The sequence below is a fragment of the Lissotriton vulgaris genome, chromosome 4_1 (assembly GCF_964263255.1).
Source record: "Lissotriton vulgaris chromosome 4_1, aLisVul1.2, whole genome shotgun sequence".
NCBI classification, from domain to species: Eukaryota; Metazoa; Chordata; class Amphibia; order Caudata; family Salamandridae; genus Lissotriton; species Lissotriton vulgaris.
Genome location: NC_141691.1, coordinates 67,547,951 through 67,571,324, shown reverse-complemented (window position 1 = coordinate 67,571,324; position 23,374 = coordinate 67,547,951). Strand labels below are relative to the sequence as shown.

Here is a 23,374-nt window from a genome sequence, read left to right as displayed (position 1 = left end):
ATGTGGTGGTGCTGAGTGATAATGTGGTGGTGCTGAGTGATGCTGGGGTAGCGCTGAGTGATGATGTGGTGATGCTGAGTTGTGCTGTGGTGGTGCGGGGTGGTGCTAAGTGATGATGTGGTGATGGTGAGTGGTGCTGAGAGGTGATGGTGAGTGGTGTTGAGTGATGCTGTGGTGGTGCTGAGTGGGAGATGGGGAGAGGGAGAAAAAGGAGAGCAGGGAGAGGGAGAGGGTAAAGAGAGGGAGGGAGGAGAGAGAGGGGGAGAGAGGGGGGAGAGAGGAAAGAGAGAGGGGGAGAGAGTGACGGAGACAGGGAGAGAGGAGAGGGAAGAGGGAAGAGAGGGAAAGGGAGAGAGGGAGAGGGATGTGAGGGAAAGGGAGAGAGGGAAAGGGAGAGAGGGTAGAGGGAGAGAGGGGGACGGGGGGAGGACAAGAGCGAAGGACGGAGGGGAGAGAGTGAGGAGAGAGAGGGGAGAGAGAGGGGAGGGAGAGGGAGAGAGAGAGAGGAGAGCAGGCAGAGGGGGAGATGGGGAGTGGAAGAAAAAGGAGAGCAGGGGGAAGGTAAATAGAGGGAGAGAGCAGAGAGAGGGGAGGGAGAGGGTGAGAGAGGAGAGAGGGAAGTGAGGGAAAGGGAGAGAGGTAGACGGAGAGAGGGAGAGTGAGAGAGTGAGGGGAGGGAGAGAGAGGGAGGACGAGAGGGAAGGAGGGAGAGGAGAGGGAGTGGAGTGAGAGAGGGAGAGAGGTAAAGAAAAAGAAAAAACTGGGAAGCCTTGCTTCAAAAAGAGGCATACCTTATGTTTTACTTATTTGTAACACAATACTGATATTGCCGACCACATTAAACATGTTAGGATGTTGTCAGAGCATGTGATTTCATAAGAGTTCCATCTATTAATTGGAGAACTTCAAATTGTCACCCTACATAAATCTAAATGAAACAAACGTATGTTCGACATGATATAGACTACCGTTTTAAGGTGTGCTTTGGTCACACAGACAGGCAGTTAGGTGTAAATCGAAGAGAGGGCGCTACTGCATGTTTAAACAAAAGACTAATCTTAATATTGCGGGTAGCAGTTAAAAGGGTTTCAAACTTTAGTAAGTTAGCAGGTCATCATCAGTACAATAAAATATTGATTAGGGAGTTTTTAATCTGCCGAGAGGTCAGTTCAAGAGGTACAAATAAATCTTGAATCCACCTGGTCAGAATATTGTAAGGGTATCCTGAAATTCAGTCCTGTACAAGACACTTTCTAGAAGTTTAGCCCTTTGGGAATGTTGGCAACACCCACACAGTTGGACTTGCATTTCTAATACCTCTCCCACCCTTCTTGCTTACATATATTATTGTACTAAAACAGTTGATGTAAATTTAAACACATGTAATCTATAATTGTTTCTGGGGTGAGCTGGGGCCATCTGAGAATGCTACAGAACACAAAGCCCATTCATTCATTAGTGCCTGGAGACACTAGCATCCTTCTTTGCAGCACGTTTGTAGAGCTAGTGATTTCTTCCTCAGCTTGGAAGCTGGGGAAAGAGCTAAGTGAACTAATGATTCCACTGAAGAGTAAAAAAAGTGATCACATAACGTGTAAAGCGCTCTGATACCTTCGGGTCTAGCTAGCTATACAAATTTAAAACTTTAACAGGCTCCAAATTCAGTCTTTCATCCTTACGAGTCGAAAAAAAGGGTAACATTGAATTGGGTAGTAATGTACATATCAGTGCCTAGATCCCAAACACAAAATGGTAGACAGCGCTATGTACAGTTAATTGTGTTATTTTTGTCTTCCAAAGCTGTACATAAGTTGGCTCAACAATACTTTTTCCGGGCTATCTAAACAATTTTACATTAAAAGTAATACCTGTGGCGTACACATTCCTTGCACTGGCTGCGTTTTCAAAAACTTAAACCGGCGCGAAATGTTTTGCGAGTCTCAGGCCACACATCCCCCGCAGCTGGTGAAAGGAGGTGCAAGCGGCACCAAGTGGTGAAGAACAGAGGTGAAATGAGCCACACTGAACAAAAGGCGCGCCCTCTGAAGTGTTGTGGCAGCTTTAACATCTTTTCTGTGACGTGGCCGAGGTGCGAATGGCGGCGGCACAAGCTACAGTAAGGTCCCTGCTAGAGGACTGCAGCAACATGGGGCAGAGGAGGAGCGCGAATGACAAAAGAGAAGTGGGAAGGTGAGAAGCCAAACAAGGAAGGGGCAGAAAGAATCGGATTGCAGACTATGGTCAGAGATCAAAAGATAGCAACACAAGGGGAGCCTTGGAGTGACGAGGCGCTATTTGTATGTCATGCAGATGGGCGCGGGGAGGAAGGAACCGGAAGGAACGGCAGGCTGCTGTAATGAGCGTCATTCAATATGTGTGGGAGAATGAACGAGGGGCACTCACTGCAGGTGAAAAAACAAACATAGGCCCGCAGTGGGATTGCCCGTTTCTGGCCCGAACAGGAAAGTTATCAGAATACATCACACAGAAGGAGGTCGCCAAAAGTTAGGTAAACTTGCACACACATGGCCACGCCGACTCTCAACTGGCGTATGAGGCACAGGTAACGTTTAGGGAGTCAGGCACGTGTACACCACAGGCTCACACGAAAGTCTCATCTGCTTCATATTACATGACACAACTTTTAGATCCATTATAAGATGATTTTGGAGTCATCAATCATGAGGCCTAGATCAAACGAATCAAACGAATACAGGTGTTGGAGTCCTCACCCTCTTTGGCCCAAAGAAGGTGCTACAGACAAGATTAATTCTGTCCAAGGGCTCCTCGAGACTTAACCAGGATAGAGCGTATCTCTGGAACGTCACACTTGTTGACAGGCTTAAATCCACGGCCACAGCAAGCATTGAACTAATTAACTGGGTAACTGCCCTAGCACAAACAGAGGACTCGCACCTAGGAAGCAACGCGTTATTTCATTTCCAAGTTGGCGCAGTGACTCAGGCACTGCGGGTGGGACAGGTGGCAATGACTCAGGAATGCTTCGGAAAGCTTTTCGAACACAGATGAGATGTGGAGCATGTGATGAAACATGAGCTTACTCGCAGTTGCGCAATACACACTGCCAAGAGAGAACACAATTGCCACCAACGAGTCGCATACTACTGTACAAAGCTGGCTTGTCGGGCGCAGCTTATATTCGGGGAAACGACATCACTAGAGAAGGCATTCTTCTACCGGCTGGAACAGAACAGCTGAGATTTGGTGAGAGTTTTGACGTTTTAAACATATGTTCAACTCAGTGATTTTTAACTTAATTTAAAAGTGTCCTGTGTTGTATCAACGTTATGGATCCAACAAGACGGAGGGCATTGCTGTGGGGAGGGGGGAGGAGAAATGCGACACGGCGGGTAGGGGAGGGGGCGGAGCGGGGAGAGCGACGATGAGGGTGTGAAGCAGCAGGGGCCTTTGAAGTGAAGCTAAGCTTCACTTCAAAGGTGTGGGAGGAGTGCGGCTGAGGGAACAGATGGCGATTTGATGATGTGCACGCGCATTTTAGGTCAATGCGCTTGCGCATTGACCTAAAAGCGCACAGGCACAGCACCAAATCGCTCAGTTAGGTAAAGTCTGTTTAAGTCGCTATAGTCTCGCTCTGCTCAATGCGCATGCGCATTGAAAGGTGAGACCTAAAAATAGGAATAAAAGAAGGTGAGGGTTAAATAAATAAGGTATTTGATTTTTTAATGAAAAGATTGTTTAATTAAATTGGAAATTGATAGGAAATTGAGACAAGCTTGCGGAGGTTAAAGATAGAGAGGTGAGCTTATTTTTAGCTCATGAAGGAGTAAAAATGAGTGAAGGAGGACAAATAAGCTCTAAGGATGCACAGGAGGAAATAACTAGAAGGTTAATAGAGAAGGAAATAGGGAATTAGGTGCAAGAAACTGGGAAAAGGTTAGCAAAAGAAGGGAAAAGGAAATGTGATTATTTAGAACAGTAGAAAGTTTGGACATTATCAGTGGAGGAGGATTCTCAGAATAGGGGACCAGGTAGAAAGTGTTTAAAGAAACAAACATAAAAATAACGTAGAAAATATTTCTGGTATGTTTTTTTTTTTTTAAACAGATTTTATTGGTTTTTCCAACGTAAAAGTACATTATACAAGAATCATTATAAAGAAGGGGCAGTTTCATTGAGGAAAAGAAATTCTACTTTCATCATTCCACAATATTAAGAAGACATGCATATAAGTACATAAGTTATGATTTGAACCTGCATATAATGTTAAAACTGATCGGTAAATAATCACGAACACATTGCAGTACAGTAAGCTTCCAATCAGGATATCAACATAATAAAATATAATGCAAGAAAAGGAAACCCCCATTAATCCCAACTACCCCCCTCCCCTGGGTTGTGGCTAAGCACCAACTCTACCAGTGGAACATCCAGTGTCTGGGCCCAAATCCGAAAGCATATAAATTAAAAAGACAATTAAATTAACATATATCTTAGAAACACTAGTCACCGCTTTTGTAGTCGTTGTAAACATCATGCTGACTCCACCTAGTACCGTACACTAGAGCAACTGACCCTCTTGCAGTCGTAAACCTTCCAACATAACAACCCATTCAGGGGTGATCGGGGTTTGACGAAGGCCCCTAAATTCCTCCCTACGTAGTACTGCACCCTCTGCTGTGGCCCACCTCACCAGCTCCGCATGCCATACATGCACTTCAGGGGGTTTGCGGGATTTCAATTTTCTAGTTATGTTTCGTATGGCTAACAAGCATGCCAGGTTCACAAAACGGTATTGCACCTTGTTAGTAGTAAGACGTGCATGAAGCCCCAATATGCACTCAACTGCTTTGTCAGTAATGGCTAGCTGTGTGGAAGACATTATAATATCTCGCACCGAGTTCCAGTACCCCCTCAGTCGTGGGCAGCCCCATAACATGTGCTGGAGACCCGCTCCCTCTAAAAGGCAACGGTGGCAGTAGTGCTGTGTCTGGGGAAATATCATGTCCAGTCTGTGTGGGGCAAGATAAGCCCGATGCAGCACCATTGTTTGTATAAATTTGAACCTCGCGTTGCGGGGGATCTTCCTGGGGTGTTCCAACACCATTGACCACTCCCTGTCCGATAAATCTCTTCCTAACTCAGTTTCCCAATGCAACTTTAATGTTTACAGGGGAACTCTCGTGTGTGTGCTAATGGCGGTGTATAATATTTCTGGTATGTTGAATAAGAAAGGGAGTAAGCAACATAATGGGAAAGAAATGACAGATCTCCCAAGGGGCACTCAAGAAAGGCAGGTTGACCCTGTGAATGAAAGAGGTGGACACCCTTCCTGGTCAGCAAATACTGAGAATGAAGAATTTGCGGAGTATGTTTTAAGCATAATCAAGATCCTGACAAATGTTCAGAGTTTGGAAATCCAAGTACTCAGACTAAGAAGAATTTGAGGGACCCTTCCGGTCAGATTTTATTTAATCCGGAGCTTATTAGACATCCAAGAAGTTTGGAATGGTGGCCGATGGGACATGTTTCAGACTATACAAGGTACTGGATAAGACGACCTCTGGAAAGGAATGAGAAGAATCTCATGAAAACTGAGTGCTGACGTCCAATAATTGATATTAAGGAGACTATTGGGCCCATTAGGATAACGTGCGGATCGCCAAAAACCTCCGCCCGCTTCTAATTTTCCCCCGCCACATTACCATGGCGGGGGGAACCCCGGCGGACAGGAAGACCGTCCGCCGGTAGGCAATCTGTCCGATTGCCTACCGGGCGGAAAAGCAGTTTATATGGTGGTGGTGTCTGGTAGACAACACCATCCATATTTGTATGCAGGCAGGGACATGCCTTACCGTGGCAGCGTGGCGTTTTTTAACATTGGGAGCCCGTAGCGGGCCCCCAGGGATTCTGGGGGTTGTGAGTGCACATGGGAGGTACCTATGGTACCCCCCTGCAGTTCCATGCACAACATGACAGGCACCGCGCGGTGACTGCAATGTTGTACATGGAAGTGCACTACATGCATTCCTGGCACAATGTCAGGAATGCAGGATGCACCCGCCACTGTGGCGGGTGCATCCTAATGGCCCCCATGGGACCCCCGCCCTTATGGCGGGCGGTCCCATTTTGCGGTAAGATCCGCCCGCCATCCTAATGTGTCCCTATGACTCCTAATCTTGACCCGGACCTAATTACTTGTTTAAGTTTGGTCGTGACCCTAGGAAAGAGTTAGAAAGATCACTGAAGCAAAGGGAGGACAAAGTATTGGATATACTAGGTACAGTTGCAAGAAGTGTTGATATGGTAGAGGACGCATACTTAAATTGAACAGGACTTTACATAATTCTGTTCAGAGGTTGGAGCCAAAGAGCGGTATATTTTGTGGGGAACGCCGATGCAGGATTGATAGCTGAAAGATAAAAGGCAGTTTTGTTCAGGATTAGTCCTAAATTGGGCGATTTTGCAAAAAAATTAAGTAGTGAGGAGTCTAAAGGACTTTTGTTTGGGGATGGACTTGTAAAGTCTTTAGGGAAGCACATTCATACTTTTACTTCCCTGGATAAAGCTCATGCTTTCATGAGAAGAGTTTTTGAAAACTGAGGTTTATATGGCAGGACTGGAAGGTGGGGTCAGACTTTCGCCCGCAATATGTCAGAGGTCCATTCTATCAAGGAGGAGGAAGTTTTCAATGGAGAAGTAACCTTTAGCCAGGTTCCTTCTATCTTCAAAGAGGTAGAGAGGAAGGAGTAGAGTGGGTCATGGAAGAACTGGCTATCAGACAGGAAATAAAACTGGCCAAGGGGAATGTGAAAAATACAATTGGATTTACCCTGAGAAATACAGGAGGGAGGTTGGATTTTTTCAGGAGAAGTGGAAAGAAATAACGGGAGATTGCTGGGTTCTGGAAACAGTGAAAGGTTTTGTGATAGATTTTTTTTCAGAGACAAACGGAGGCAGAGAGCCAAAAGAACTTTTCTTTTAGAAGGAAGTGCAGGTTATCATCGAACAGGATATAAATGAAATGTTAGGGAAGTAGGGGGTTATAGAAGTGTCAGACAAGATGAAAGGGTTTGTAAGTACACTTTTTGTAGTGGAAAAAAAAGAAAAAGGATGGAGGCATTTTATAAATCTGAGGGAGTTAAATCAGTATGTGATTTACAGATATTTCCAGATGGAAGTTCTTCATCTGTTAAGGGATATCTTGATGGACAACAACTGCGTGGTGAAAATAGATTTTAAGGATGCATATGTTTCAATACCGATTGCAGAGGAATGTCAACAGTACCTTCAGTTCAAAACATCTATTTTAGTTTGTTTGTCTCCCCTTTGGACTGTCTTCTGCCCCTTGGTGTTTTTCAAAGGTGATGAGACCAGTCCTGAGATATTTGCGAAAAAGAGGGATTTGAATGTTGATTTATTTAGATGATATTCTAATCATGAATGGGAATGTACAAACGTTTTTGCAGCACTGTATGATGGTTCAGAGGTCGCTGACAGATTTAGGGTTTGTGTTAAACTTAGAGAGATCTGTTTTGAAGCCAGCTCGAAGAATTGAGTTTTTAGGTTTTGTGGTGGAAACGGTAAAGAAATAGTTGAAGTTACCAGAAAGGAAAATTATCTTAATAAGAAGAGAGGTGAAATTATTGTTAAAGAAAACCAGAGGTAAGTCTAAGACAGTTAGCAAGGGTTAGCAATGGGTCTTTTGTCATCATCAAATACAGGCTAATTTTCTAGGACCGTTGCATTACGGGGTTTTGAAAAGAGTCAAAGTTTCAAATTTGAACAAAGGGTGAAACAAGGTGAGACAAGGTGAAATTGGACGCAGAAGCGAAGGAAGAGTTGATTTGGTGACTAGAGAATTTGCATGTATGGAATGGATGGCCGATTTTTGGGGGAACTCCGGATTATGTGTTAGAGACAGATGCAAGCAACTTAGATTGGGGAGTGAAATTAGAAACAATGGAAACATGTGGGCGATGGATTTTGGAAGAGAGAGAAGATCATAAAAATTGTTTGGAATTGGAAGCAGGGTTCTAGACGAGTCACAGTTTCAAGGAAAGGATTAAAAAAGGTCAGTTTTATTAAGGATGGACAATATTTAGGCAGTGACTTACAAAAAAAAGTTGGGGGGAAGCAGGTCAAAGAGTTATGAGAGTTGGAAAGGATTTTTAGACGTTTTGCAAGGAACACAAGATAAGCATAACAGCTCAGTATCTGCCAGGTAAAGAGAATCTAGTAGCAGATTGGAATTCCTTTTTTTCTTTTTAAGATTACTGCTATTGGAAATTGAATCCAAGGTATTTTAAGAGGGTTCAGGGACCATCGGGCCCTTTGAAGACAGACGTAGACTTATTTACGTCAAGGTTAACGAATCAATTGGAGACTTATGTGAGTTGGAGACCCGATCCGGGGACAATGAAAGTGGATGCTTTCAGCCTAAACTGCAAAGGTTTGAGAGAATGCTTTTCCCCCATTTTCAATGATTCTGAGGGTTCTGATGCAGGTGAGGAGACAAGCATGCAGACTAGCTTTAGTAACTCCTTTTGGGGTAGCATAAGCATGTTATCCATTTGTGATGGAGTTAGCTATGGAGGATCCATATTTGATAGAAGCAGAAGAAGGTCTTTTTAGAGATGTGGGCAGAAGAGAACATCCATTAGGGGAGTCAGGGGTGCCCAGCCTTTTAGTTTGGAGCATTTCAGGGAATCCGGTACATGCGCTGAGTTATCAGGAGAGGCTTCAAAGTTATTATTTGAGTCATGGGCACCAGGAACAAGAGAAAGGTATGTAAGCACGTGGAAAGTTTGGGTATGCTGGTGCATGGAGAGGGATTCAGATCCCGTTGAAGCTGATGAAGTTATGATTGCAAATTGTTTGGCAAGGCTTCAGAAGGTCTAAGTTATAGAACTGTTAATGGTTATAGATCAAATGTAGCTGCAGGTCATTGTCTTTTTGAAGGAGTTTCTGTTGGGTAAGGTCAATTGGTTTGTAGAATTATGAAAGGAATTAGTTTAAGAAAACCGCCAGGTTCTAGGTATAATACGCTGTGGGATGTTAGTTTGATTTTGAAACTTGTTGAAGGATGGCAAAGTGACAGGTTTTTGAGTCTGAAACATTTAACTGGGAAGTTGGCTACATTATTGTGCATGATTTCTTTTAGAAGATTTTTTATCCCGAGGGAGTGTTTTTTTTAAAATTAAACGAAGAACAAAAACCATGTCTGAAAATATTTTTTATCCAAGATTCAATGTACACCCAAAACTGTGTGTGGAACGATGTATGAGGGAATATGAGTCCAAAGTGAGTGAGTTCAGGAGTGAGGGAATAGATCAGTTGTTGATTATGAGTTGGTGGGTGAGCAGGATTTATTTATATGTAATGTTGTTGGATTTTAATTGATATATATATAAAGTATAGGTCTATGTGGATTAATTTTTATTTTGTTACAGATGCTCAGTAGAGGAGTTGTCAAGGAGTCTGGTGAGAGGAAAGAAAAGGATGATATTGGAAGAAAGAAGAGAAGCAAAAGAGGATGAGCCTAGACTGTTGAAGGCTTATGTTATGTGGAATGTTCTTATGTTTTGTGACTTCATACTGTTATACTAGAAGCTTTTAAAGTGCTGCTCAGAAGTTGGTAAATATGAGGTTATGCATAATCCTAGCCACCTTGTTTTTAATAAAATCACGATTCTCTATGCACTAAACCTACGAGAATCAAAGTTTGTTTTCATTTTACACAAGAAGTGGTATTTTTCAGGTATAACTGTAAAACTGTTATTTTATCAAATTTGACCTGGTGACAAGTGGCCCACTTATTAAAAGCCAGAAAATGACTCATAAAAACTGTGAATTCCCACCTCAGCTGTACATCATAGGATTGCAGTATTGAGAAAAGAAACATGTACATCTTTGAACGGCAAAGATCCTATACGCATTGCTGTGTGTATCCTAGCACTGCAAAGTGCTTCTACAAACAGAGCAGTATAACGTATTCTGGGTCACCAACACAGCCAGAACAAGTACAGGAAATGGCTGGGGGTGACATCAGTGACATGTTTATAGTTACCAAAATAAGTTTAACATTTACAAAACAGGTCAATATCACATATACTTAAATCTGACTAAATGGATAATAACCCTAAGTTCAATAGTCATCTCTATGCTTTGTCAAAACATGGTACATTTTGCACTAAAAATTACCCAGAGCGCGAGTGGGGAATTGCATTTAGTGCCATCATCAAGAGCACATAATGTAAGGGTGCAACCTAAGAGTAATTCTGGTAACAGGCAGTGTACACAACTGTCATTGCCAGGAATGTACTGCACAGCATTAGTTCAATGAGAGAAATAGGTATCCCAAAACAGCAAGTAGAGCAAGCAAAAGGCACACAGTAATAAGAGTGGAACTGCAAAGGAAATAGAACCATAAAATACAAGAGTCATCATTGCAAGGTTCAGAGTGTTAGGAATGTGTATATATAACAATACCATGAAGAACTAACAAACCAAATATTCACTGTTATTGTATGTATAGCCAATTAAATAAAGTCATGAGAACTGAGAAATTAAAGTTGGGTAACTAGTTAGTTTAAAAATACAGTTTTTTTTAACGTTAATAAAAAGCTTTTAAGCATACCTTTTTTTTTGCTCTTCGATGAACTTCCCCCTAAAAAAAGAAAAAAAAATGTAATCAATCTAAACTGCTTAAGATTATATATTATAGAAATTTTCATAATTACAGTGCAAGAAAAGTTTGCTTCTCTGTAACACTAGTTCTGTGTCGTGTATTTTGCTTAAACACATCTAACATCTCTGCCTATGTTCTGCATCACGGAACACTTTTACAACAACCATAACCAAAAATTTCTCTGATTAAGTAAAAAAAAACAAAGACCAATATCATAGTATATCGGAATGGGTATATACAATGTCAATGAATGTCATGATATGTGCAGGCCTGACAACGGCAATACCAGTAAATGCAATGTGAACACATGCCAAGCTTTTACCCGCACAATGCCCGTCAATGGATACCGTAACTTCTGCCTGCACAGCAGCGCTAACATCAGCAATAATGATACCAATGTGTTCCATGATCCATGCTCATTCGATAATATAATTGTTAGGAATAATAACAATGTCCATGTACGTTCAGACCAGAGTAAGCATAACCATGTTAATACCTGTATGGACAATATCACTGTACAAAATGACACCTGTATTTGTAATTTTGATAATGTCGCTAAAACAATACCAGTGGCTGCCATATTATTTTTAGGAGTTCCGATGAACTCACATCATTGCTGTCGGATTCACCCATGGTGACCTCTCCCTCATTATCGAAGGCCATCTGTGTCCTTATCAGATGCCTGCAATTGTTGATTTACAACTGAGATGCTTTTTTGGAATGTAGAAAATTGTTTTATTATACCTCATGAACTGTATAAATTGACAGCCAAAACTTGGGTTTTTTAGAGATTTTTGAGCAGACACATTCTGTCCCGGCTCTCCTGGCCGCAGTGTTAAATTAAACCGACCTGTTCCTATTTTGCTAAACAACTCTTGTCTTTTCATTTATTTAAGGTAAATTCATATCTGAGCAACATCTGCAACATTTTCTTTCTGTGGTTTACTCTTTACCAAAAATGTACGTCCTGTAGTAAATTGAAAACTCTTTCCACTTAGCAATATCAGCTTTTGGGTTAGTCCTCGCTGTTACAAGGATATAACAACCACATCTGTTCATATGTATTTTTACAGCCTGCAATCAATGTGCAGCAATTCGACATCTAGTAAGTAAATAAAATACAGACAAAAATGTACTTTTCACTTTCCTCTTCGTTTTTTGTGACAATTCTATCAGTCAATGATCTACCTGTAGTCAGTCCAACGAGTCTGCCACTGACATCTTGCATCATGCCCCTTCCCAGAATGTTTTAGTGATCAGGCACGACCACATGATCTGAATGAAATCTGCATCATCCCCATGACGTCTGGGATATGCAGCCCCTTCAGAGGGGTTTGCTGAGTGTGTTACCAGAGGCGGTATAACTAACAAAAAGAACGTTTATTATATCTTTCGATACATGCTTATTTTACAAAATCAATAATTTGTAATCATGCGCATTACATTCGTTAGTAACTACATTTTAATAAACAGCGACTAGTGGCCCTCCCTCGGGGCTACACGCCAGTCGGACAAAAAACAGAGACCGGAACAAAATAAATGAAATCAGGGAAGTATTTTGCAAAAACATTGGTTCAAAAAGCCAAAAAGCGAAGTGTAACTATTCGCACCTTCAGCAAACCGTTATCAGTGTTCCTCAGTAGTGTTTACGGCCTTGTAAAAACGATTTTGAAAAAGCTCCCACTCACTAGCCATGTGTTTTTAGTCTGAAATTATTCCAATTCAACATAAAACTCACGCCTCTTACCTGTAAACTGTGGTTCTCCAGTATTGGTGTCTTTCATAGATTCACATGCTTGAATATTCCCCGTCGTCGAAGTGGGAGTCCCACGGTACATAAAATAGCAATAACATATGCATGTATACATGAAAAATATCATAAATAAAAATATACATACATATAATGTAATAAAATTGTAAATTCTAAAAGTACCATAGAACATAATAGGCCCATTGAAAAGCCTAAGGGAGAACTCACTTTAGTAGCATATTAGAGTCATTATGAGTAGGTTCACATTCCAACCAATCAGGCTGTAGCCTCCTCTAGAACCTTCTCCTCAGAAGCCCAAGTCCTCAGATTTTCGTAGAACAAAGTAAGTAAAAAGTGCCTGAGGAGAAGAGAGCCTCTGAGGGGAGGATGGGAGGGTCACATTTGAATCTATGAAAGACACCAATACTGGAGAACCACAGTTTACAGGTAAGTAACTTTAGTTCTTCTCCAGTATTAGGGGTGTCTTTCATAGATTCACATGCTTGAATAAGAGTAGAAAGCAGTAAATCATCACATAAGTCATAAAGGTGATATACCAAAGCAAGTAAGGTAAACATATCAGTCAAAATGCGATGAACATTAAAATATAATTAGAAAAAACCTTTATGACTGGAGGCGGGTAGCAACAGAGGCTCACCTTTATTGGAAAAGATTCCGCAGCACCGCTTGACCTACTGCCGCATCTGCGGCGTCTGTTGATTGCAGGCAGTAGTGTTTTGTAAAAGTATGGCTGCTCGACCAAGTAGCAGCTCTGCAGATCTGCCTCAAGGGTACCCCCGCAAAAAAGGCAGCAGAAGTAGACACCGCTCTAGTTGAGTGAGCACGAACTGGAGCAGGAAGGGGCTTACCAGCCCGTTGGTGGCAAAAGGATATGGTAGAGGATATCAATCTGGTTAAGGTCTGTTTGGTAACAGGTTGTCCTTTGCAAATTGGGCCATACGCCACAAACAATTGATCTGACTTTCCGACAGTTGCAGTTCGCTGAATGTAAAATATGAGACAACGTTTCACATCCAATGAGTGTAATGACCGCTCAGCTGGAGTTTGCGGAGCAGGAAAGAAAGTCTTCAGGATTACGGGTTCATTGAGATGAAAATCACTGGGAACCTTCGGGATGAATTTAGGATTAGTTCGCAATGTCACAGCCTCATTGGTGAATTGTAGAAAAGGAGGCTGTATGGTAAATGCCTGAATGTCACTGACACGCCTCGAGGATGTCAAGGCGAGCAAGAGAGCAACTTTCCATGTGAGAAATTTCAGACTTGCAGAGTGGATAGGCTCAAATGGAGGTAGAAGCAGTTGAGACAAAACCAAATTTAAGCGCCAAGCTGGTGGAGGGCGACGGATAGGTGGAAACATCCTAAAAAGGCCCTTGTAAAATTGCTTAATGATTCTCGAGGAACATAGAGATGTAAAACCATCATGACGGAAGCGGGAAATCGCCGCCAGAAACACTTTAAGAGTTGAGTGTGAAAGTCCTGATCTCGCCAGGGATAAAAAGAAAGGCAAGATCTGTTCAGGTTTTGCAGTCATGGGGTCCAAATCTTTAGTGCGGCACCAGACACAGAAACGTTTCCACTTTAATTGATAGGTTTTAATGGTGGATGGAGCGCGAGCGAGCGCTAACACCTCTCTGCAGTCCTCGTCGATATTTAGCTGTGCAAATTCATTGTATTCAGGTTCCAGGCATGGAGTTGGAGGTATGCCGGATCCGGGTGACAGATTTGTCCCTGCTTCATCGTGAGGAGGTGAGGTAGAGGATGAAGCGGTATCGGGTCGGACTGTGAAAATAGGAGCAGTCCGTGAACCATGGACGCCTCAGCCATTTGGGTGCAATCAGGATGATGTGGCAAGGTTGAAACCTCATCCTGTGTAACAGGCGAGGAATTAGAGGAAGTGGAGGGAAAGCGTAGATGAAGTCGTTCGACCAATTGATCGAAAATGCATTTCCACTCGACTCTCTGTGGGGATGCCGACTTGCAAAGAGTTGGCATTTCCTGTTGGTAGCAGTCGCGAAAAGATCCATCTGCAGCTGGCCCCACCACCGGAAGATGAAATCGACGGTTGGTTGGTTGAGTTCCCACTCGTGATTGTCTGACGACGCCCGGCTGAGTGAGTCCGCCAGAACATTGGTCACACCCGGCACATGGATGGCTGTGAGATGAATTTGATGTTGAATCGCCCAATCCCATATTTCTTGTGCCAGTTGTGAAAGTAGGAGAGACCTCGTGCCGCCCTGCTTGTTGAGGTAGTGCATGCTGGTGATGTTGTCTGTCCTCACCAACAGAGTGTGTCCCTGCACTAACCTCTGGAAGGACTTTAGGGCCAAGAAAATCGCCAAGAGTTCCAGGCGATTGATATGCCAAGTACGTTGGGTCGCCGTCCACTTTCCTTTTACAGACATGCCGTCGAGATGGGCTCCCCATCCCTCGAGAGACGCGTCCGTTGTAAGCGGCAGAGTCGGAGGCTCGTCTTGGAATGAACGGCCCATAGATATGTTTGGAGGGTGAGCCCACCTCTCCAGCGCTTTCTGGATGCGAGGTGTTAGAAGGACTTTGTCCTCGAATGACCCTGACACCTGTTTCCACTGTTTGTCTAATTCCTCCTGTAGAGCCCTCATGTGCAATCTGTAATTGGGGATAAGTTGGATGCACGAGGAAGCCATGCCAAGGAATGATTTGAACATTCGAACAGAAACGTACAGTTTTGACTGTAGGAATTGCACCATCTTTACCATGCGGTCCTGTCTTTCTTGGGAAACGAACACTTTCCCCCGCCGAGAATCTACAGAGGCTCCGAGAAAAGCTCGCCTTTGCGACTGATGAAAGTGTGACTTCTGGCAATTGATTGAAAGCCCCAAGGTTTGGAAAAGGGAGACGCAGAGCCGAGTGTGCTGCTTCGTCAGTTGAAAAGTCTTGGCCTTGATGAGGCAGTTGTGCAGGTATGAATAAAATTGGACGCCTTGCAGACGCAGGAAGGCAGCTACCGGGGCCAAGATCTTGGTAAAGACCCTCGGCGCTGATCGAAGACCGAATGGTAGGACTTTGAATTGGAAGTGCAGCTGTCCGACTGTGAAGCGTAGATACTTCCTGTGTCTGGGGTGAATTGGCGCATGGAAATATGCGTCTTGGAGGTCGATCGTTGAAAAGAATTCCCCTGGATTGAGATAATTCAGAATTTGAAGCAGAGTTAACATCTGAAAAGTTTTCGAAATGATAAATTTGTTCAGGGCCCGTAAATCCAAAATTGGACGCCATTCTCCCGACTTTTTCTTGACTAAGAAAAACCGGGAATAAAATCCCTTGCCGCGTTGACCTTGCGGCACTACCACGATGGCTTCTTTTTTGATCATCAATTTTACCTGGGCCAAAAGTTCTTTGAGATGGGGAGAGGGTGGCCCCGAAGGTGGACGAGTGGGAGGGAATTTTGTAAACTCCAGGGTATGTCCTTTGGAGATAATGTCCAGGACCCATTGGTCGGAGGTGATTTCGGACCATTTGCAAAAGTACTTTAAGATGCGACCTCCAAGATTTACAGTCGGCAGAAGGAAGGAACTGAGACTGTCACTGTTTTTTATTGTTTGAGCCACCTCTATATGTTGTTTTTCGTTGGTATGGTCTGGTGGTGGACTGACGATTCTGGGATTGGTAGGAACCCCTCTGCCGGTTATCGTTATAGGTGTTGTACGAACGATATTGACCTGATACGCAAAAAGTAGAGGAACCTACGCCTCTACCTCGTGCCCCCCGAAAGGGCCGTTTCTTGTACTGGAGGGAAGCTAAGGACTTTGCAGTGTCGGTGTCCTTTTTTATCGCTCAAGGGCATCATCTACATGCTTGCCAAACAACGAATCCCCGTCGTACGGCAAGTCCAGGACTTTTGCTTGTACCTCTGGACGGAAGGTGGTAGACTTCAACCAGCCTTGACGCCTCAAGACTGCAGCCCCAGCCAATTGACGAAAGCTCGTGGAGGAAATGTCGAGCGCGCATTCAATAATTTCGGATGAAATTATCTCTCGCTCCTGAATAATGGCCTGCGCTTCTGCACGGATGACATCGGGCATTTGAGGAATCAGTGCGGCAATCTCGGACCACATCTGGCGGTCGTAACGTCCCAAAATAGCCAAGGTATTAGCCGCCATTGTTTTTTTTTTTTTAAGTTTTTGAAAACCTTTATTGTGCACAGAAACAGAACAAATACGGGCCCACAACCATCCGGCCGGCCACGAACTCTCATGTAGCACTAGTGCATGCAATACGGCGACAAGGTAATACAGCATAACAGTAGTTACTGTGCAAAAAGCAGACTGGAAAGCGCCGCAATACCTTGACACAGGAGCAATGCAGGTTAGTTTTAAATTTTTGTGCGACTATTAAGATCAGGTCATGGTACTCCGTACTTATACAAATAGGAGAGAAAAAACGAGGTCCATGTAGGTGGGACTTGACAAGAAACACCATTACCAAACAGTTCGAATCGCAACATGCAAGTCCCGACCAGAGGATGGCCACAAATTATTCATACCACGAGAAAGTAGTCTCAACAACCCATCTACGTCTGCGCTGCCACCCATCCCCCAGTATGCCTAGCACGGGCCAAATAAAGAAGAAAAAATTATAAAAGAGCAAAAAAAGGCACCATAGAAAAAAACACGAACTAAAATTTAACCCCCCACCCTACACACATGCAGAGGCTATGGCCTACCCCCCCCCCCTAGCAGAGTGTCTGTCGCCCCATAAACCCGAAATACAGCAAGAGAAGAGAAAAGAGGAAGAAGAGGAAGTAAAAGAGAAAGTAAAAGTAAAAGAAGCATAATCCAGTAAGAACAGAAATCCATCCCTGGACTCCCACAAAAGAGAAACCGGGAGGAGGGCCAATTACACATATATGCGGACTCCACCAGCCCAATAAACATTCTCCACCCCAATAGCAACATCAAGTAAAGCAGCAGTAATCAATCAATTAGGGAGAGTCAATGCACAGTCCGTGGTAAAACAGGCCAAATTCAAGGTCCACCCTACCTCCACCCACCCGCCCGGCTGTTAAACAAAAGAAAGTCTCCTAGCCCTGGCCCGATCTGGGACTCGGCCTCTCACCCCTTCTACTTGGTAGTCCAGTGCAGTCCAGAGGGACGAGAGAAAATGGCCGCCCGGAGGAGGGGGGAGGTGCATAAGCACAGAAAGAACGGCGTCTGGCCCCAAGAAAGGAATCTCCCTCGGTCTCAGGCCCCTCCGGCGTGTCCAAGCCGCAAAAGTCACAAAACAGAGCAAGCAGAGTCCGTGACAAGTATGCTGGTGAAGAAGCATGAGGGCGGGACGCTGGTATCCAAATCCTCGACATCACGAATCGATGCACACAGTTAAGCATGGAGCAAGGGGAAAACAGTGTAGCAACGACTGAACTGTTAGTTGGCAACAATCCGCTACCCGCCACAGCGATGGTTACTGTAGCATCCACTGTATCCCTTCGAGGCAACGGTGCGGCGGTAGACTGCAACAGCCCCAGTCCGGAATTTTGTTGGAGACGATTCCCCTTCTCCTGGCTGAGAACTCGGGCGCAAGCATCAAGTCTTACCCCCAGTGCGCTGTAGCTGCTCAGCATCGCCGATCTCAGCTCACCCAGGGTCGCCAACACGTCTGCAAGGGTACAATCAGGCTGTAGTGTCCCCAAATCTGCACGTCTGAGGGAAGAATGTGCTCCGGCCCCCTGCACATAGACGAGCTCGCTGCTTCGTGGGGAGGATGCGTAGTCTTCCTCACAGTGGCGAGCCGCAGGCATCGCCATCTTGTCCTCTACCCAACGAGGTGCTGTGGGGGGGGGGAAAGGGGGGTCGCAGGACGCGACGGAACAGCAGTTGGCGGTCCCCGGGCTAGCGATATTCCGCCCGATCCGGAGTATAGCCTGAAAGCCGGCAGTTGTGTGGTGAGGCAAACAGAACCAAGAGGGGCTCGCCGTCATCGGTCAGAGGGACGAGTAGAAAGGAGCAGGAGCATGGCGGCCAAGAACAAAGGACCCGCCGGTCAGACACCTCTTCCCTCCGTCTCCGTACAACCCAACGCGTGCACGATGTATCCTAGCGGCAGGCGGTGCTCAGTCCGTGCACTAACAAGGGAAGCGCCGTTCAGTCGCACCACCCCCGCAGCGGATCGGCTGTGTCAGGGGACGTGAGGTCCGCAATGCGCAGCGGAGCAAGCAGGGTACCGGGCCAGGGCGAGCCGGTCCGTAACTTCCGAATCCGGGCGGGTGGAGAGGTCGGCGGAACACCGGTGGCATCAGCTCCGCTTCCCGCACCATTCAAGATGAAAAATAGGAAGTAGAGTACTCAGGATTGCGGTGCGGGATTCCGGGGCCGGCGGAGCCGAAATGCTGCACGTCCGCTCAGGTCGCCATCTTGGCTCCTCCCCCCTTAGCCGCCATTGTTGTAAATTTCTTGCCTATAGAGTCCAACTTGCGCCCTTCTTGATCAGGAGGAGACGTGAGCGGTGTAGCAGGATTGCGGGATCTTTTCTGTGCTGCCTGAGTTATAACCGAATCTGCTTTCGTTTGGGACACCAAACAGCCCAGGGCAGACGCCGGAGCCTTATATTTTTTGTCCAATCTGGGTAAAACTGCAGGTACCGAATTTGGGTGTTCCATTAACTTAAGGCCCTCCTGCCAAATAAAGTCAATGATTTGGCAGGATTTGTGTGGGATTGCCTTTGTGAATGGTCCTTAAAATCATACAAGAAGCATTCACTCTCATGTTGTTGTTTTTCAACAGTGAGATGAAAACGCTTTGCAGCACAGACCATCAAATTATGGAAATTTGCAATGTCCACTGGAGGTGATGCTATAGGTGAGGTGGGCGGAGTGGAAGGTGTTTGAGCCCTGTAATTGTCCCACTCATTCAGATCGACGTCATTGTCGTCGTCATCAGTGTTGCGAGGATCAGGATCCTCGTTGTCGGTGTCAGGACGAGTATCCCCCAGTGACGCGGGTGGGACAGGTGCAGGTGCTTGAGGAAGTTGAGGTTGAGGCTGTGGAGGAAGTTGTGGTGCTGGAGAGGCAGGTGTATATGGAGGGAACCTGCGGTTATAGTCATCTAGCATGTGCTGCAGGTTCATGACCAAAGATAATGGTATTTGTGTTACCGGCTCCGAAGTAACTGGTTCTGATACGTCAACAGGAAATAATTTGTTCCCATCTTCGACGTTTTCCACTTCGTCACTCTCCTCACTATACTCCTGGCACTTAATGTGCAAATCAGATGGACTAGATGCCTGTCCGAATAGTTGTTCCACCTCTGAATCGTTTCCGGATTCTTCCTCACCAGACTGAAACAATTGGTCTGGAAGATGAGTTCCACTTCTTACTGGACTCAGTTGAGTGAGAGGAACTGTCCTCAAAGAAGAAGTAGTAACCACTGTAAAGGTGGCAGCTGTGGCCAAAGGTTGATGAGACGTCAACGAGCCCGTTGACGTTAATGCGGCAGTCTTAGAATCAACCTGAGACGTCTGCATCGTCGCCATAGATGTAATCGATGCTGAAATTGAAGGCTTTTTCTTTGTCGACGAAGATTTCTTTTCCGTCGAGGGAGCCGTCGACGAGATTGGAGCCTTACTCGTCGACGATGAAGTAGACGTCGACGGGACGACAGCCGTCGACGATGGTATGATGGTCGTCGACGGAGGCGCCGTCGACGAGACAGCCGTCATCGATGATGGGCCCGTCGACGAGCTGCTTTTTGATGATGACTTGATCTTCGTCGACGGGGTTCACGTCGACGAGGGAAGCGTCGACGATGACTTCTTCGTCAACGGTTTTGATTTGACACTCGTCGACGAGATCTTCACAATAGAAGTAATGGGTCTCACCTCCTGGGCTGTCGTCGACGAGGTGATCGTCGTCGACGCAGCACTGGCTGACATAGTACATGTCGTCGTCGACGTAGAGGCTACAGTCACTGACTTCGTCGTCGCTGAAGACGTCGACGGACGCGTCGACGAGCCCGTCGACGAGCCAATGCCAGATTTAACAGCAGAAGGCAAGGCTTTGGGCGCAGACGTCAGAGAACCAGGTCCCGTAGACGTACCCTGAAGCGAATCCTTTAGGGAAACAATCCTGGAGGACACCAACAGTCTACTTTTCTTCAGAAAAGGAGATGGAACCTCAGTTTCAGACCACGCTTCTGAGAGGATTTTGAAACACCAGATGACAAACTTTCTACCTCAGAAACCACAGATTCTGAAGTCTTCAACTTCTGTAGCCACAGAAGGAGACGGGCCTCTCTATCCCTCAGAGTCTTGGGAGGAAAAGTGCGACAGTACTTACAGTTTTTCCCCTCGTGGTCTGGGTAGAGTCAGTAAATGCATTTACTGTGTGGATCCTCATGGAAAAGGCGCAGTTTACCACAAGAAGGGCAGGCTTTAAATAAAGATTTCTTATTAGAAGACATTTTCTGAAGAAAACAAACAGCCAGAGTTGAAGAAAACTGAGCAGAGCTCACGAAGACTCCCTTCACACGACGTGCGGTAGAAAATCTGAGGACTTGGGCTTCTGAGGAGAAGGTTCTAGAGGAGGCTACAGCCTGATTGGCTGGAATGTGAACCTACACATAATGACACTAATATGCTACTAAAGTGAGTTCTCCCATAGGCTTTTCAATGGGCCTATTATGTTCTATGGTACTTTTTAGAATTTACAATTATATTACATTATATGTATGTATATTTTTTAGTTATGATATTTTTCATGTATACATGCATATGTTACTGCTATTTTATGTACCGTGGGACTCCCACTTCGACGACGGGGAATATTCAAGCATGTGAATCTATGAAAGACACCCCTAATACTGGAGAATCATATTTATTAGTACAGAAAACAAAGCATGAGGTGGGATCGAGGCATGCATCGTGCTAAAGGGCGAGGATGTGTCAGCAAATGCCACCAGCTAATAACACGTGTGCCGTAGAACGTCATGGCCTTCTCTTGTGTGATGTTTCAGGTCCCTGCTGGCCTCTGAGTGACCCACTCGGCTGTGCCCGCCATTTGACCGTCCTGCCCTTCCACACAATAGTTAGATCCTGTACCAAAAAGAAGCACCGTGCCTCACCTATCCTTAATACGTTCACATATAGCATGAGGGAGCCCAACAATGCAGACAGGCTTTAGCTTCAAGGATTCATCGCGTTAGGTAATTAGATGATTGATATCTCTGCACAATTCACAAGCCTTCAAAGCAAGATATGGAAAATTGCCACAGGATCAAGTCAGTAACAATGCTAAGGAAGGAGCTAGCACACTGAGAGTTATGATTTATCCAGATATGGTGAGCTCCAGCAAAGGAAAGAAAGATGACCTTGAAAATGGCCTACACTGCCACAGTATTCACGTCACTTGCCTGCCAAAAGAAATGGAATTTGATGACATGAGTGACTTTTTAGACACTCCAATGGAGGACATATTGAAAGAGTAGGTGCTTCTTCCTCCATCATAAATGACATCCCACAGTAGTACATACGCAGCTTCCACTCAGCCAACAAGATTTTCCTTCCCTCTGTTGACTATTTAGACAGCTACAAAGTGCTCCGATCTGCGAGAGTTCCAGCTTTTTTTACCCAGGTTTTTGTCAGGCCCTGCAGATAGAATGTTGTGGTGTTGTGTACTTCATACAAATCGTTATAAGATCTGCTCGTTTAGACAACTAACTACTGGATTGGTGTCCAGACTGATTCCAGGCACCCCCAAAGGACATATTAGTCTATAGACCAGCTAGCCCACAGTGCCACTATAAATCCCCCACCCTTACCAAGGAATGAATAGTTTCTGGCAACTATCGAACATGACAACCCTGATCCCTCAGGGATCGTAGAAACAGTACAGTACTTTTCGCTTAGTCACTCGTGCTCTCTTTGTCTCAGACAAATAGACAGAATAAACGGTGGGGACGTTTTCAATAAGTATTTATTGAACAAGCATCATTCTAGTATAAAATACGTGTGCTGCAACAACCATTAGACAGAAACAGATATACAAGATTTTAAGCACCAACAGAGTAAATAAAAGGTAGAATTCTACCATGTTTCTAAAACAGTGAATATACAGGTAACTTGTTCATCTAATAAAGCCTTCAAGCCACAGATTTCTTACATTAGAATAGATACCCAAGCAATACCTCCCGGAGTTGGGTTTGCAGACCAATTTCACACGAACAGGCAAAATACTCATCCCTACGGACCAGACTGTCCAGGAAGTGCTTGGTGAACGTGTTCAGGGAAGCCCACGTAGCTACCTGGCAGATGTTCAGGACCAAAACTCCAGGTGCTAATGCAATGGTTGTAGCTTTAGCTCTGGTGGAACGAGCACGCAAATCCTCAGGGGGTTGCTTATTTTATTTATTTATTTATTTTATTTTATGTAGCTTATAAAGCGCACAGCTACCCCCGAAGGGGTGTCCCGGCGCTAGAACCTAAGTCTCAGAGGGGAAGAAGGAACAGAGAGGGGAAGTAGCGTAATAAATCAGAGTCTAGAGAAGAGCAAAGTTTTGAGTCTGGCCCGGAAGATAGATTCGGAGGGGCAGAATCTGAGATCGACTGGCAGCGAGTTCCATAGTTTTGCAGCAATGACACTGAATCCTCTGCCACCCATTCTGGATAATCTAAAGCGGGGAGAGATCAGAAGGCATAGGTCATTGGATCTCAGAGATCTGATGGAGCGGGATATGGAAACGCGTTTTTTTAGGTAGTTTGGTCCGCGATCATTAATGGCTCGGTGAGTCAGAGTAAGGATCTTAAACTGGATACGGCTGGCCACAGGTAGCCAGTGCAGTTCCCTACGATATGCGGCAACTGACTGACGATAAGAAATATTACCAATCAGCCTCGCCGCCGCATTCTGGACAATCTGCAGCCGGTCAATCAGGTATTGGGGAGCTCCGGCATAGAGGCTATTAG

General features: G+C 45.0%; 1 protein-coding gene across 2 annotated transcripts in view; it reads right to left on the bottom strand.

The window, feature by feature from the left end:
* The window catches only part of EDA (ectodysplasin A), a 1,522,411-nt gene that overhangs the window by 827,035 nt on the left and 672,002 nt on the right, over positions 1–23,374 (bottom strand). For both annotated transcript variants that reach the window (XM_086918330.1, XM_086918332.1), the window contains exon 3: positions 10,619–10,648. In XM_086918330.1, the coding sequence (XP_086774456.1) occupies positions 10,619–10,648 (30 nt within the window). The remainder of the gene's footprint in view (positions 1–10,618; positions 10,649–23,374) is intronic.